A 14358-nucleotide genomic window follows, 5' to 3' on the forward strand; every position below is an offset into this window, starting at 1 on the left:
CTCTGCGTCTGAATGTTCACGTCTGGGATTTCCATTGAGGGTGAAGGCCTTTTAGTTTATAGATTCCACGATATGGACAATTAATGCGTGGAGTCAACTGACCCGTCTGAATACTCTAGTTTAAGATTCCGATTCCATGAAGAGCTGTATTCCGTACATAGTTTTCTGAACTGCGTGATATAGCCGATGAGTGGATGACGTGGATTTGTGCGTCCAAAGGCACGAGTTTGAGATTTCGATTCCGGTTGTAGATTTTATTTTTTACTGATATTCTTGAATGCGGTTACTGCATGGCGTACATTTCTGTTTCTGAACACTTTAATTAGAGATTTCGTGTCCGGGTGAATGTTTTCTTCATTCTCTTTATTTTCTAAGCTGCGTGAGATGCTCGATTAGTGCCTGGGTAGATCTTCGCTTCTGAACTGTCGAGTTCGACGTTTCTTTTGTGGGTATAGGTGTATGTTTTTCGTAATGTCCTTTACTGCATGATATGGCCTGTTCGTGCATGCCGTAGGGTAACTTATTGCATCAGAACGTTGAATTTGGAGAATTCGATTCTGCGTGCAGCTGTAGTTTTTCCTTCTTTCTAGATGATATAATACGGCCGATTAGTGTGTCGGATAGCTATGTGCGATTTGTGTCAGATTATTCAACTTCGGGATTACGATTCTTGTTGTAAGTGTACTGTTTTCTTTATTTTCTAAGCTTTATCATATGGGTATTTAGAGTGAGGGGTAGATTTTTGTGTCTGAATTCGCCGAGTTCGAGATTTCTTTTGCGGGTGTAGGTGCATACTTTTCATAATGTTCCTTAGTGCATAGTATGAATATTACTATGTGGGGTAGATTTCTCGATCGTTATGCTCGACTTCGAGAAATCAATTCCAGGTATAAGCAAAATTTTTATTTAGTTTCTAGACTACATGATAATAGCGATTGGAGTGTGGAGTAAATTTCTCGCGGGTGAACGGTTGAGCTATATTCCAGATGAAGGTGTTCGTGATTCCACATTTTTATACTGCATTATATCATCGATTTCTGCGTCAGAATTCACGAGTTCGATATTTCGATTCCGTGTGTAAGCATATATTTTTTTCTTTATTTTCTAGATTGCTTGACACAGCCGACTTCTTCATCAGGTGGATTTCTACGTCGGATTGGTCGAGTTCGTCATTGTGATTTCGAGTAGAACTGTATACTTTTATTAATTTTCTAGGCCGTATGATACGGACGAAAACTGCATATGATATATTTCTGCATCTCATTGCTCGATTTCAGGAGTTTGATTCTGGGTGTTGGTGTAATCATGTCTCTAGACAGCGTAATATATATATATATATATATATATATATATATATATATATATATATATATATATATATATATATATATATATATGTGTGTGTGTGCCTGTTCGTTACACGACGTTAACCGCACTTCTTACAAATAACTCGTTCACTATGATTAATACTAACGCAGACAAAAGTACAATTCTTTACTATTATTCCACTCTTAAAGGAGTATTTTTCCTCAAATGTTTAATAAATTGTCCTCCATGCACTGCACATGTTCATGCTTTCACGTGAAATATGAAGACTGTTACCGTTCTGCTGTACCTAGTCCGCAAAGCACTAATAAATATTGACTATAGGCCTCTCCTTTTTTATCTTTACACATTTTATCCTCGTTAGTTCCCCTGCAGCTACGCAGATCACTTAGTTTACGTACACTGTTTCACGCTATCAACTACATGTGACCCAGTTTCTCAGTCTCCACAGTGACAAGTTTTGCAGTGCTTTCTGACAGATGACAGGCAATTAGTTTTTTCTGATTGTTACTGTTCATTAATATTTCTCACATATATGATCAATAAATTATTATATTCAGTGTTCAAAATACTGTAGTTAGAGGACATGTAGCCTTTGAGACAAAGGTATACTACAGTTTTATTGGGCAGATCTAAATTAGGATATGTTTTTCATTGCTCTACTAGAGCAGCACGGCTGAGCTTTAGTGAATGAAGATAATTATCAAACAACACATGTGATAACAATGTCAGCAAATTGCCTTTCTTTGACGACGATTTTCATAATGTTATTATTTAAATAATCCCGCTGTGGCGTCAGAGTGCGTGAATTTTTCTTCACCAAGCATATAAAACGGTAACCCAAAACCACGAGTGGCAACCCCGATGAAGTTTCCCTGCAACCACATCCAAAACATAAGGAAGTGCGTTCACACATAGAAAAGAATTTTATAGTGATGTAATAAGAAAGCTCAGTCTTTTCAAGGTCAAGAATTGGTAAGCCGCCGGCCAGGGTGGCCGAGCGGTTCTAGGCGCTACAGTCTGGAACCGCGCGACCGCCACGGTCGCAGGTTCGAATCCTGCCTCGGGCATGGATGTGTGTGATGTCCTTAGGTTAGTTAGGGTTAAGTAGTTCTAAGTTCTAGGGGACTGATGACCTTAGAAGTTAAGTCCCATAGTGCTCCGAGCCATTTGAACCATTTGAATTGCTAAGCCGACTGTTGAATGCTACAATGTGAGAGGTGGATCACTTCCTGAACGTGGATGATCTTCCGCCTCTGATCTCTGCTTCTGTCCGCAGGGGCGATGGCCAAGCTGGATGAGTCCGTGGGGCGAGTGGTGACCGCGCTGGAGCGACGTGGCATGCTAGAGAACTCCGTCATCGTCTTCTCCTCAGACAACGGAGCGCCCACTATTGGCGAGTACCCCAACTGGGGCTCCAATTACCCATTCAGAGGAGTAAGTACGCCAGTGCAGTGCTGTACATTCCATTTTTCATAACTCTGAGTCGTCGGAAAGCACGTTTCGGTGGCTCACAGGCACTTGAGATTCTTCATCGCTGACGTCTCATAGTTCTTTAATCATGGATTCAGAAATTAATCTCTATTACCTCTATCGTTCCGCCAATGTATTACAGTTTCTGCGTACTTCATACTTATTACGCAGTACTTACCCAAGCGAGATGGCATTGTGCTGTAGACTGTTGTCGAGCAATCAACTGGACTTTCTCGATTACAACGCTTTCTTTCGTGTTCTCGAGAAGTGACTTCGAGTATTCTAGTGCCTTATCTGAACACAGGAATTGTTCTCTCCCGTAGCAGACTACAACAAGACCATCTGTAGATCGTTCCCATAAAAGTACTTGATTCCGAGATGTTTGTCCATTTAAGTTTGTTTACTGCTTTCTCTTGGCACGGGATTCGGTAAAAGGCTCACATTTCTTCAATTATTAGTTATTTATATATTTCATTATGTGGTGGGGAAAGTAGTTCTTACGGACTCTTTTTTCATAAGAAAACATTGAAACGAAAGATGTTTACACATATATTGGACTATGAAGTGGACTTCGCTAACAATTATTCCAGCCAACGGTCTTGCCGCAATGGTAACTCCGCTTCCCGTCTGATCACTTGAGTTAAGCGCTGTCGGACAGAGGTAGCAATTGGATGGGTGACCATCCGGTCCGCCGAGCGCTGTTGGCAAGCGGCAAACTGAGGAGCTACTTGATTGAGAAGTAGTGGCTCCGGTCTAAGAAATGAGATATAGCCGGGAGAACGGTGTGCTGACCACGTGCCCCTCCATATCCGCATCCAGTGATGCCTGTGGACTGAGGATGACACGGCGGACGGTCGGTACCGTTGGGCTTTCATGGCCTGTTCGGGAGGAGTTTAGTTAACATTTCTTCCATCAATCTTCAAAGACGATTATGAAGTCAGTTATATTTTCAAGACGAAATGTGATCAAAAGTAATGAATTTTAATTTCAAATAGAGAATAATACGGTTACTTTGTACCAATGCTAGTCATTCCATCTACAGGTCCTTTCACAAACAGAGCGAGATCAAAGCGACTGTTTACATCCTTTTGTAGGAATACTGATCTCTCTTAACTAGTGTCTGTGGTCCTTACGCGAGCTGTGTGTTACTGGCAGTAGGATCGTTCTGAAGTCTCTCGCCAGTGCTGGTTCATTAAACTTTCTCAACATTGTTTCACGAAAAGAACGTCTTTTACCCTTCAGCGATTCCCATTTGTATTCGCGAAGCAGTTCTGTAACAGAGTGCTCAAAATAAAAAAAGCTCTAAGCACTATGGGACTTAACATCTGAGGTCATCAGTCCTCTAGACTTAGAACCTCAAATGAAAACCTTATATTTCTAATAACAGATCGAAATTTCGCGCCGTTGTCCTGTAAGTTGGTAAGCGTGCTACAGACAGCGTGCAGAATGGCCTGTACGTGGCAGCATAGTGCAGATGCACACATACCGTCGCAGTATCAGTATAAAGGAGGCCGCCCCACTTGCGACTTGCACCAGGGAAGAATAGCGTTCTGTTATTCGGTTTTTGCGTAGTAGACGTGTGAAACCTATTGAAATTCATCGACGAATGAAGGTTCAGTACGGTGATGCATGTTTTCCACAGCAGCGAGTCTACGAATGGAGTAGGAAGTTCACAAATGGTGTGACTTCAGTGGAAGATCAGGCACAATGAGTCATGACTCCACAGAACATTGCAGCAGTTGAAGGCATAGTGGAGGAAAACCACCGAGTGACACTGAATAGCATTGCAGCATGATTGCAGATTAGTCACGGGTCAGCACACCACATTGTGCATGATGTGCTCCACTTTCACAAAGTGTTTGCAAGATGAATGCCACGGCAGCTGACTCCTGAAATGAGAGAACGAGATGTTGATGCTTGTGAAGAACTTCGTCGCCGCTTTGAACGAGTAGGTGATGACTTCCTTGCAAGAATCGTTACTGGCGACAAAGCCTGGTTTCACTTCCATCAACCGGAAACGAAGGGAGCGAGCAAGAAATGGCGCCATTCCTCATCACCAAACCCAAAGAAGTTTCGAACAGAACCATCAACAGGAAAGGTTATGCTGACTCTCTTTTGGGACAAAAAGGCGTCATTTTGGAGCATTACATGCCTACAGGGACCACTGTCACCAGTGCATCATACACAGATTTACTAAAAATTCATCTGCGGCCTGCAATCATATCAAAGGGTCGTGGATTGCTGTCAGCAGGGGGCAATGCAAGGCCCCACACTGGGCGTACAACAGTTGCATCAATCACAGACCTGCATTTTGAGTGTCTTCCTCATCCAACATACTCACCAGACCTTGCCCCAAGTGATTTCCAAATGTTTGGACCACTCAAAGACGCAATGGGGGGAAAGAAGTTCCGTTCTGATGAAGAGGTACACCACGCGGTGCATGAGTGGTTGCGCGGACTACCAAAAGAATTTATTTCTAAAGGAATTTATGCACTTTGTAAGCGCTGGAGGACTTGCATTCAACATGGGGGTGATTATGTTGAAAAGTGATACAGCTTTGTACTACTTCTGCACAATAAATAATATTTTAAAAAATATTTAAGGTTTTCATTTGACTCACCCTTGTAGTACGCCCGAGACGTTATTTTTGTGAGAAGACAGGAAGCTATCAACATGAACGGGCACGGATAGGAATATGTACATTGTTAATGCATGAGGGATCTTTAGTGTAGCTCTCCTTCAAATGGTAATTTCTGGAGTTGAGAAAGAGCAGACAGGTTGCATATTTAACAGTAGATCTAGCAGTGCACATATGGAGCAGTTATGGAGAGGAACATCTCAAAGCACTTACACCAGGGATAGAATGTTGGTCCCACGAATTTCTCACACCAGTGTGCAGACAATGCTTTCAGCCAAACAGGCAAAAAACTGCTTAACTTGATGTAGGTGTTAGGCGTTTCTGGTCATGGCAGGGACAAGGCCACAAAGAGTCGTGATCCAACCAGCCAGGGCGTTCTGACAAATTTGCAAACGCCTACTTTGTAAAAAGCTAGAGTCCTTAAAAATAGGTGGGTTTCCATGTTTACCTTGAACGGGACGCTATCGATGGGGCTGTCAGGTGTTGTTGTCCCTCTGTCTGCCAACTTTTTGGGAAACCTAAAGTATTCGGAAGAATTTTACGACCGAATGTAACATTTATGGTGGCTCTGAAATGGTCCATGTTGGGACACAAAAGCACTTGTCTTAGATTAGCCAAGCTCTCTGGTCTAACATGCTGTAATATTTGGCCGTCAAGATAATGATCTCTGTGATAAACATGTTGTCCACTTTAGGGCTCAATGAAAACTCAAGACACGCTGCCTAAAATGACCGACAGTTCAGACCTCAGGTATCTGAGACAACTCGCTGCGGCAGGGTCATTCGTTTCCGGTCTGCCGTCTTGATGTTTGATCTCCCTGCGCGCACTGCTGTATATGTGAGTGAAATTGGTCCGTGGCAGAGCGGTTCTAGGCTCTCTAGCCACGCTCGCAGGTTCGAATCCTGCCTCGGGCATGGATGTGTGTGATGTACTTAGGTTAGTTAGGTTTAATTAGTTCTATGTCTAGGGGACTGATGACCGCAGATGTTAAGTCCCATAGTGCTCAGAGCCATTTGAAATTGGTCCACGGTGTGAACGGCGAACAGTAGTGTCACACGCTGTAATCTGCAGAGATTTCAGGGTTCCATCAGAGGGTAATTACGGTCCTTCTAACAGATCGCCTGCGCGCGAATTTGCATACTTCGTGCCCACGATAGTGAATTACAGACGACGCACATCGCTACTGTACAGATGGTTGCATCACGACCGTCTTCTGGTACAGCGCTACGCATCGTATTGCTGGTTCGGCTTGTTATAGCAAACCCAATCACGGTCTCACCACTTCTTCACAGTATAACTTCTGTGTAGAAATAAATCCATCAAAGTCTATTCGGCATTAGATAATTACAGATTGTGTTATCCATATCTTGAGCCATCATAAATAGATGAAACAGATATACCATAACGGAACGAGATTTTCACTCTGCAGCGGAGTGTGCGCTGATATGAAACTTCCTAGCAGATTAAAACTGTGTGCCGGACCGAGACTCGAACTCGGGACCTTAGCCTTTCGCGGGCAAGTGCTCTACCAACTGAGCTACCCAAGCAGCTTGGGTAAAGGCAAAGGTCCCGAGTTCGAGTCTCGGTCCGGCACACAGTTTTAATCTGCCAGGAAGTTTCAGATACACCTTAGTCTTTGCCAACCAAACGCCACCCTGTGGAGTGCTAATCAATTGTTGTTTCTATTTGTGTTGCCCACAGTTCATGATTCATTTGTCATCTCGCTTAACTTGTGATCAATAAACTCTTGCTATTAATTTATAAAGGATTAATGCTGTGCTGATAAATTAATTAATTATTATTATCATATTATATTATTATTACATTACATTATATTATATTTATTAACAATATTAATTGACTGCAGTAATGACATGGCTACCATTTCATTAAATTATATCAGATACAGGGAAAAGTGATAACCTCCACTTCAGGCTAGCAACAGCAACCACTGTCAGATGGCAGGATCAGTTTAGAAGATGCATACCCAAGTACACAAGTGGGAGGCTTACAAGTTAAATTGATTGCTGTCAGGGTGTGAACTTACAGTCTTTGTGCTTGACTTGTAGTGTTCCAATTCGAACCGCAAGACCAGGGTAGTCTTGCAGACGGTTCTTAACTCTAATTGTTTTGACAATACAAGGTCTCTGAAGCTGCGGTAAAGACAGGTCCTCTATGCTTTCAGTTTCATATGCCACAACGGTTGCCAGTGCAGGTCGAATGTGTGTTGAAGTTGTCGGTTTTCTTGCCGCCGTAGCAACAGCTGGGTATGTATCTGCATAAAATATTTCTCTCTGATCTGTATCACAGTCTTTAGTAGCGCTTGATAAGTGATTGGCATCACCCGAAATAGCTCCTGGAATCTATCTGACAACAGAATTTCCTTTCTGGGAGAAAAATACACGTAAATCTTTTTCACAATCTTTAATTTTAATCTGTTTATTTCCTGTTGCCTTCAGATCAGTTTTCTATTTGACTCCTCGTGTTGCCGGCCGCGGTGGTCTAGCGGTTCTAGGCGCGCAGTCCGGAACCGCGCGACTTCTACGGTCGCAGGTTCGAATCCTGCCTCGGGCATGGATGTGTGTGATGTCCTTAGGTTCGTTAGGTTTAAGTAGTTCTAAGTTCTAGGGGACTGATGACCACAGTAGTTCAGTCCCATAGTGCTCAGAGCCATTTGAACCATTTGAACTCCTCGTGTTAGTGAGCATCTTATTAAACTACGCAGCAATGTATTGTTTGTAAGTTCCGTGGAAGTATCCCTGTGCATTAGTATTCCATACATTATTCTTCTCTCAGCCTACCTTCGTTGCCAACTTGAAGAATAGTGCTTTGATAACTGTGGCCTTTTCGGTAACTTCATTTTCACTAGAAGGCATGTCGATAATTGGCTCTTAAACAAGCGCAATCTGATCGTAACGATCCTTTGCGAGCCACTAACGTTTTTTATGAGCGCAATGGGTAGAGAGGGTAGGGGGAGGGGGCAGACACAGAATCGCTGCAGTTTGTCGCCAAGAAGTGAAAGCTGACTCACAGTGAGAAAGAAGATGTATCTTGGTCTTGGATTGTATCAAGCAAAATAGAATCTACTTTAATTTTCCGACTGAGCAGGGTACATCTACCTACACTTATCTTCTAATTATTCACTTCACAAGTAGTCGGCGCTACATTTAGGCCCTATGGACTACTAAGTAGATTCTTTTATTCACATGACTACATATGATTATACCGGACTTCTAAAAAATAGCAGCTGGAAGGATGCCGTAGAGAAAAGTAAATGTTCTACCCGTGAATCCCGAACTAGATCGGCGGACCGTTAGGTTTCTGCTTCTACTCGTCACTTCCAGTTTGCAGCTGTCACAGCTGCTTCGCATTTTGGTATTTCCTGGAGATAAATGCTACGATAGTACGCATATTGTTACAACATCTGTGTTTAAGCAAATACCGTACGTGCAGTGCACCATTACAAACATGTAAAACAATAACTTCCCGTATTCTGCGCAGTGGTCCCTATCATACCACGGAACATACTCTGTCTTTACAGTGGACAGGATTTGTGGCTGTTTACCTGCCACACATCAGTCGATATGCCAGTTCCCAGCATTTGAATCACTTCCCTTGCGATTCCTGCACATGTATCTATGCCCAACATATGTATTACACTTCTACTCGCTATACATGCTTCCCGTTAGACATTTTACAGCAATTAATGCTTCTGCAGACAGTGTAATGGATTTCTAAACCTATAAGTGTGCAATAGATGTATTTAAGTTCATGTCAACTACCAGACTCACCAGAGCACTTCCGGCTTGCTTGTACACAACGTCACCACCTGCGAACATCCTACATCTGAAATAAGTATGCTGCAAGCCGCTGTAAAGTGCATGATGGAAGGTATATCACACCATTAATATCGACTACCCTTGCATCCCACTCTCACGCACTGATCGTGTGAAAAGTGATGGTCTGTATACCTTCATACTTACAATAATCCACCTTTATGTTGTGGGGGAAATACGTCGTCTTTCCCAGAGATTTTTTTCCTGTTACATATTCGAATGGTGTATGCCAATATATACGACCCTTGCAGCATCCACATGATGTGTTTGACTTACAGATCAGCCATTTAACACGACAAGATGTGGACTCACATGACTGTTACACAGCGATTACGTAGTACTGTGCTGTTGAATTGATGTCACTGTTCACCAGCACATATCATTTAACCCCCAGTTTGTCTAGCCTCTTATGTCTGGATATTAGGTGACGAGGGCCTCGAAGTTATAGTTGAAATTGAGAATGTATAGTGAGGTACGAATGTGGAGCTCGTTCAGTTAGTGTGGGACAAGCTGGGCAGCTAACTGACATATATCAATGGGCAGTTAACAGCAAAGTACGGAACATTCTCTGTTGTCATTCGTGTCTTCAACAGGAACAGCGTCAGTGCATCAGTACTTACAGTTTTTGGTGTTGCTACGTTAAAATTAATAACTAATGAGTCACCACAGGACGTGTTTCTAAGGCATCAGAGAGTCAAGTGGTTCAAATGGCTCTAAGCACTATGGGACTTAACAGCGGAGGTCATCAGTCCCCTAGACTTACAACTTCTTAAACCTAACTAACCTAAGGACATCACACACATCCATGCCCGAGGCAGGATTCGAACCTGGGACCGTAGCAGCAGCGCGGTTCTAGACTGAAGAGGCTAGAACCCCTCGGTCGCAGCGGCCAGCCATCAGAGAGTCGTGGTGTATGCAGGAAGCAGTATGTGCTGCAGTGGAGCCATAATTGATCTGTGGTACTCTCTACCCTAAGATAGCGGAAGCATTGAGTTGGAGATGTGCTGTTCGTGATTCCGGTCTCTCAATCATTGTAAGATCTACAAATGTTCAATACAAGATGATGTACCAACTACAACAGCTTTTGGATGCTATAAGTCAAGGACTCAAAGCATACAAAAAACAATTTCTTGTGAAATTGTGTCGCACAGTTTCCAAATGTCTGCCACTCTTACTTAAGTACAGTATGCGAGTATCCGTGTGTGTGGTACTCCTTTTCATTCTTAACCATTACTCCATTAAAACTACAGTCTTCTATGCCATACACGAACATATACACTGCCCCCTGACATCGAAATGTATTTGTTTACAAAGAATTACCCAGTCATCCAGCACAGCAATGCAATCAGACATATATGTAACATAGTTTCCAAATGTCCGTCAGTGTTATTTCAGTACAGTGATGCTGTTTGGTACTCCCACCCACTACAAACAAATGTTCCACTAAAATTGCTGTCTTCCATGGCATATATGTGCATACACACTCGCTCCTGATTTCGAAATGGAATTATCTTATGAAGAAAATACTCGGTCATCCAGCAGAACCATGGAGCCAGATGTGTGTAACATAATTTCCAGATGTCTGTTGGTGCTATTCAAGTACAGCGATGCTGTGTAACGTACTCCCTGCCATCAGTAACTAGTGTTCCATTAAAGCTAAAGGCTTCCACACAATGCACATTCCATACCGGTGTTTGAAATGTACTTTCGTATTACTAGCGTTGAGTACATTTAGTCAAGATCTAACTCTTAACAGTCAATTGCCATAGTTATAAGTCAGAGCGTAAAAAACCATGTTCTTTTTAGCAGAGGAAGATGTAAATGTTTCTCCCAGATGTTAAATATCTGTTAAAAAATCTCGCATTCTGTTCATGAACAGTCATCTATAGATGACACAGGATTCCAGTTTAGGGTCAACATCCATTCCTTATTTAATTGAATGGACTACCATTCAACACTCAACAAGCAAAATTGGTACTTTTTACGCGCGATACTTGTATCACAATAAAACGCATTGGAGAGAAAGCAACAGAAGAGTTGGTGAAAAATATTTTCCATAGAACTGTTCAGTGGTTCTCTGTAAATGGGCTGCCCCTGAATTTTCATTCAGTTGTGTACAGCAAATACAGTCACATCAACAACTGCAGTAGCACTTGAGGGTTAGTCAGTAAATAGGATAGAATGCTAAAAAGTATTAGGTTAACATACTGATGAAAACTTCAACTGAAAAAATTACCTTACTGAGCTTCAGAAACAATTAATTTCAGCAACTTTTACTCTTAATATAATTTCTAATCTTGAAAACAAACTTTTCAACCTCCAATATATTTTGCATATTTCCACTCACTAGTGTCCTGCGCAATACTTTTCTGAGGTAGCTCATCACTTAGAAAGAAAGAATTGATTGTACAAAAGCGAGCAGTAAGTATAATATGTGGTGTTCACCAATGGATCTCCTGTAAGTATCCCTTCAAGGAGCTAGGTGTTTGACTGTGCTGTCACAATACATATATTCGATAATGAAATTCTTCGTAAATATCCCATCACAATTCGAGAAGAATAGTGATGTTCATTCTTACAGCACTAGAGGGAGTAATGAATTTATTAACCATTTTTAAAGGTGTTAATGGCTCTGGAAAAGAGTTAAAAATGCAGCAACAAGAATTTTTTATCATTTAACCAATAACACAAAATGTCAGGCAGGTAGCGAAGCAAGTTTTAAATCTGATTTAAATTAATTTCTCCTTAACTAGTGTTCTACTCCATTGGCAAATTTCTGTTTAATGTCTCGTAGCCAGAGAAAAAATTAAATGTAGTGTGTTCTTCAATATTAACATTATTCATGTATAGCCGGCCGAGGTGGCCCAGCGGTTCTAAGCGCTACAGTATGGAACAGCGCGACCGCTACGGTCGCAGGTTCGAATCCTGCCTCGGGCATGGAAGTGTGTGATGTCCTTAGGTTAGTTAGGTTTAAGCAGTTCTAAGTTCTAAGGTAACTAAGTGAGATGGATCATTCGGACTGTGGTTGCCTTCTCCAATGCACAAGAGCCACTGAGACACTACAGCCTGTTTCATCCCATGCTGGGAGATAACTTCCTCATTGGCACTGAGTAAAGTACTTTGCGACGTTCTAGTTTTGACGTCTGCTGTGCGGCCTGTTCACAGCTAAAGGAGACGCTGTGGGAGGGCGGGGTTCGTGTCGCCTCGCTGGTGTGGAGTCCGCTGCTGCAGAACACGCCCAGGGTGTCCCACCAGCTGATGCACGTCACCGACTGGCTGCCCACGCTCTACTCTGCCGCCTGTGAGTACTCTGCCCGCTGCGCATCACGACTTTGCTTCTAGCAGCTCTTCTGTACCGTGGAACTACGGTATTGAATCCTAGCTTTCGACCACCTTGCAATTCACGTGGCAATGAATGCATTTTGTGTCACGCCCCCCCCCCCCTCTCCTCCTTCTCAAAAACACCTCTCCTAGTAGCCTTCAAATGACAAATGTTACACTTCTTGCTACACCTCCAGAAATATATCCGTAGAGGACGGTATAAGAGGCGTACCGAATCACTGGCCGTCTGTTTACATCCGACAAATACAGAGATTAAGACAACCCGTCCTTGCATCATCTTACCGAGCCATCGCTTAGGATTTCTTCCTACTTGTTTTGCTGCAGAGCTCTCGTAGTTGACATCCCTCGCAAATGCACCATTAGCGCCATCGGATCATCTGGCAAGTGCAGCTCTACCACATACTGGAATTTCTAAGTGGTAAACGGAAATGTCGTGTGGCTAGGGCCTCCCGTCGGGTAGACCGTTCGCCTGGTGCAGGTCTTTCGATTTGACGCCACTTCGGCGACCTGCGCGTCGATGAGGATGAAATGATGATGATTAGGACAACACAACACCCAGTCCCTGAGCGGAGAAAATTTCCGACCCAGCCGGGAATCGAACCCGGGCTCTTATGATTCTAAGTGGTGAAGCGGGAAGCTATATTACGTGAAGTAATTTTCGTAGATGCCCTGAAGGTGTGTTTATTTACGCAGACACGGCAATCTCATTATAAATGAACCAATGTGTTGCGTATTAACTCAAAATAAGCAGTTTGTTGAGAGCATGGCCTTACAAAGGAACGAGGCCGAAAGGCATCCTATCGTCGATTGGCGACATTGGTGTGCATTCTGGAGATTGTACATAAAATCGAGCAACATCGTAACTATTCACAAAATTTTGTTATCTTTAACATTATCCTCTTGTGTATTGAAATGACTGCTTTCTTGCATCGAAGTATTGTCGTAAGAAAATCTTTACGACCAGTAGGATTATCCTGATATTGTAGCCGAAAGAGTGCCTTTTATAGGTAAATATTTATTAAGCAAAATTACTTGCTTCGTGCCAGAATGACCGTGGTAACCCTACGACCGTGCGCTGGAGTAACGGGTCCATAAACACAGCTAGCCACAGCACCTCACCCCCATCATGCAGCGGGCAACGCCAGGTGTTCCACCTGTTACTTCAGACAGCGTCAAACTGAAATCTTACGCCCTGTTACGCGTTCTGCAGTGCTGCCAGAGCTTATTGAATGATACTGATACCTGCAAACCGCGATATAAAATGTAAATCTGGAAAATAATGGAATAAAATACACTACTGGCCATTACAATTGCTACACCAAGAAGAAATGCAGATGATAAACGGGTATTTATTCGACAAATATACGAGGGCGGTTCAGAAAGTAACCTCCGATTGGTCACAGTGCGGGTTGTGGGGGGAGTAGCGACGCCATCTGTGCGTTCCCGCACTCAACAGGTCAGTCGGCATCAAGCCGTGGTCGAGTGAACGTCGTACCTGCGCTAGTTTAGTTTTTGTGGCAGTTTGAAATGTGTGCTGCAATAGAAAACCCCGCCAAATGTGAAGTGCGTGCTGTCATAAGGTTTTTTACAGCCAAAGGATATTCTGCAGCAGCTATTCATCGTGAGCTTTGTGCTGTGTATGGACCAAGAGTTATGAGTGAAGGAGTTGTCCGTGAATGGGTACGTTTATTTAAAAGTGGACGAGAAAACGTTCATGATGAAGAGAGGAGTGGTAGACCATCA

At 42.9% G+C, this 14358-nt stretch overlaps 1 protein-coding gene across 1 annotated transcript in view; it reads left to right on the forward strand.

Moving 5' to 3' along the window:
- The window catches only part of LOC126475065 (arylsulfatase B-like), a 202555-nt gene that overhangs the window by 138390 nt on the left and 49807 nt on the right, over nt 1-14358 (forward strand). The window contains exons 6-7 of the mRNA XM_050102625.1: nt 2606-2763; nt 12439-12574. Of these exons, the coding sequence (XP_049958582.1) occupies nt 2606-2763; nt 12439-12574 (294 nt within the window). The remainder of the gene's footprint in view (nt 1-2605; nt 2764-12438; nt 12575-14358) is intronic.

The sequence above is a fragment of the Schistocerca serialis genome, chromosome 4, assembly GCF_023864345.2.
Source record: "Schistocerca serialis cubense isolate TAMUIC-IGC-003099 chromosome 4, iqSchSeri2.2, whole genome shotgun sequence".
Lineage (NCBI taxonomy): Eukaryota > Metazoa > Arthropoda > Insecta > Orthoptera > Acrididae > Schistocerca > Schistocerca serialis.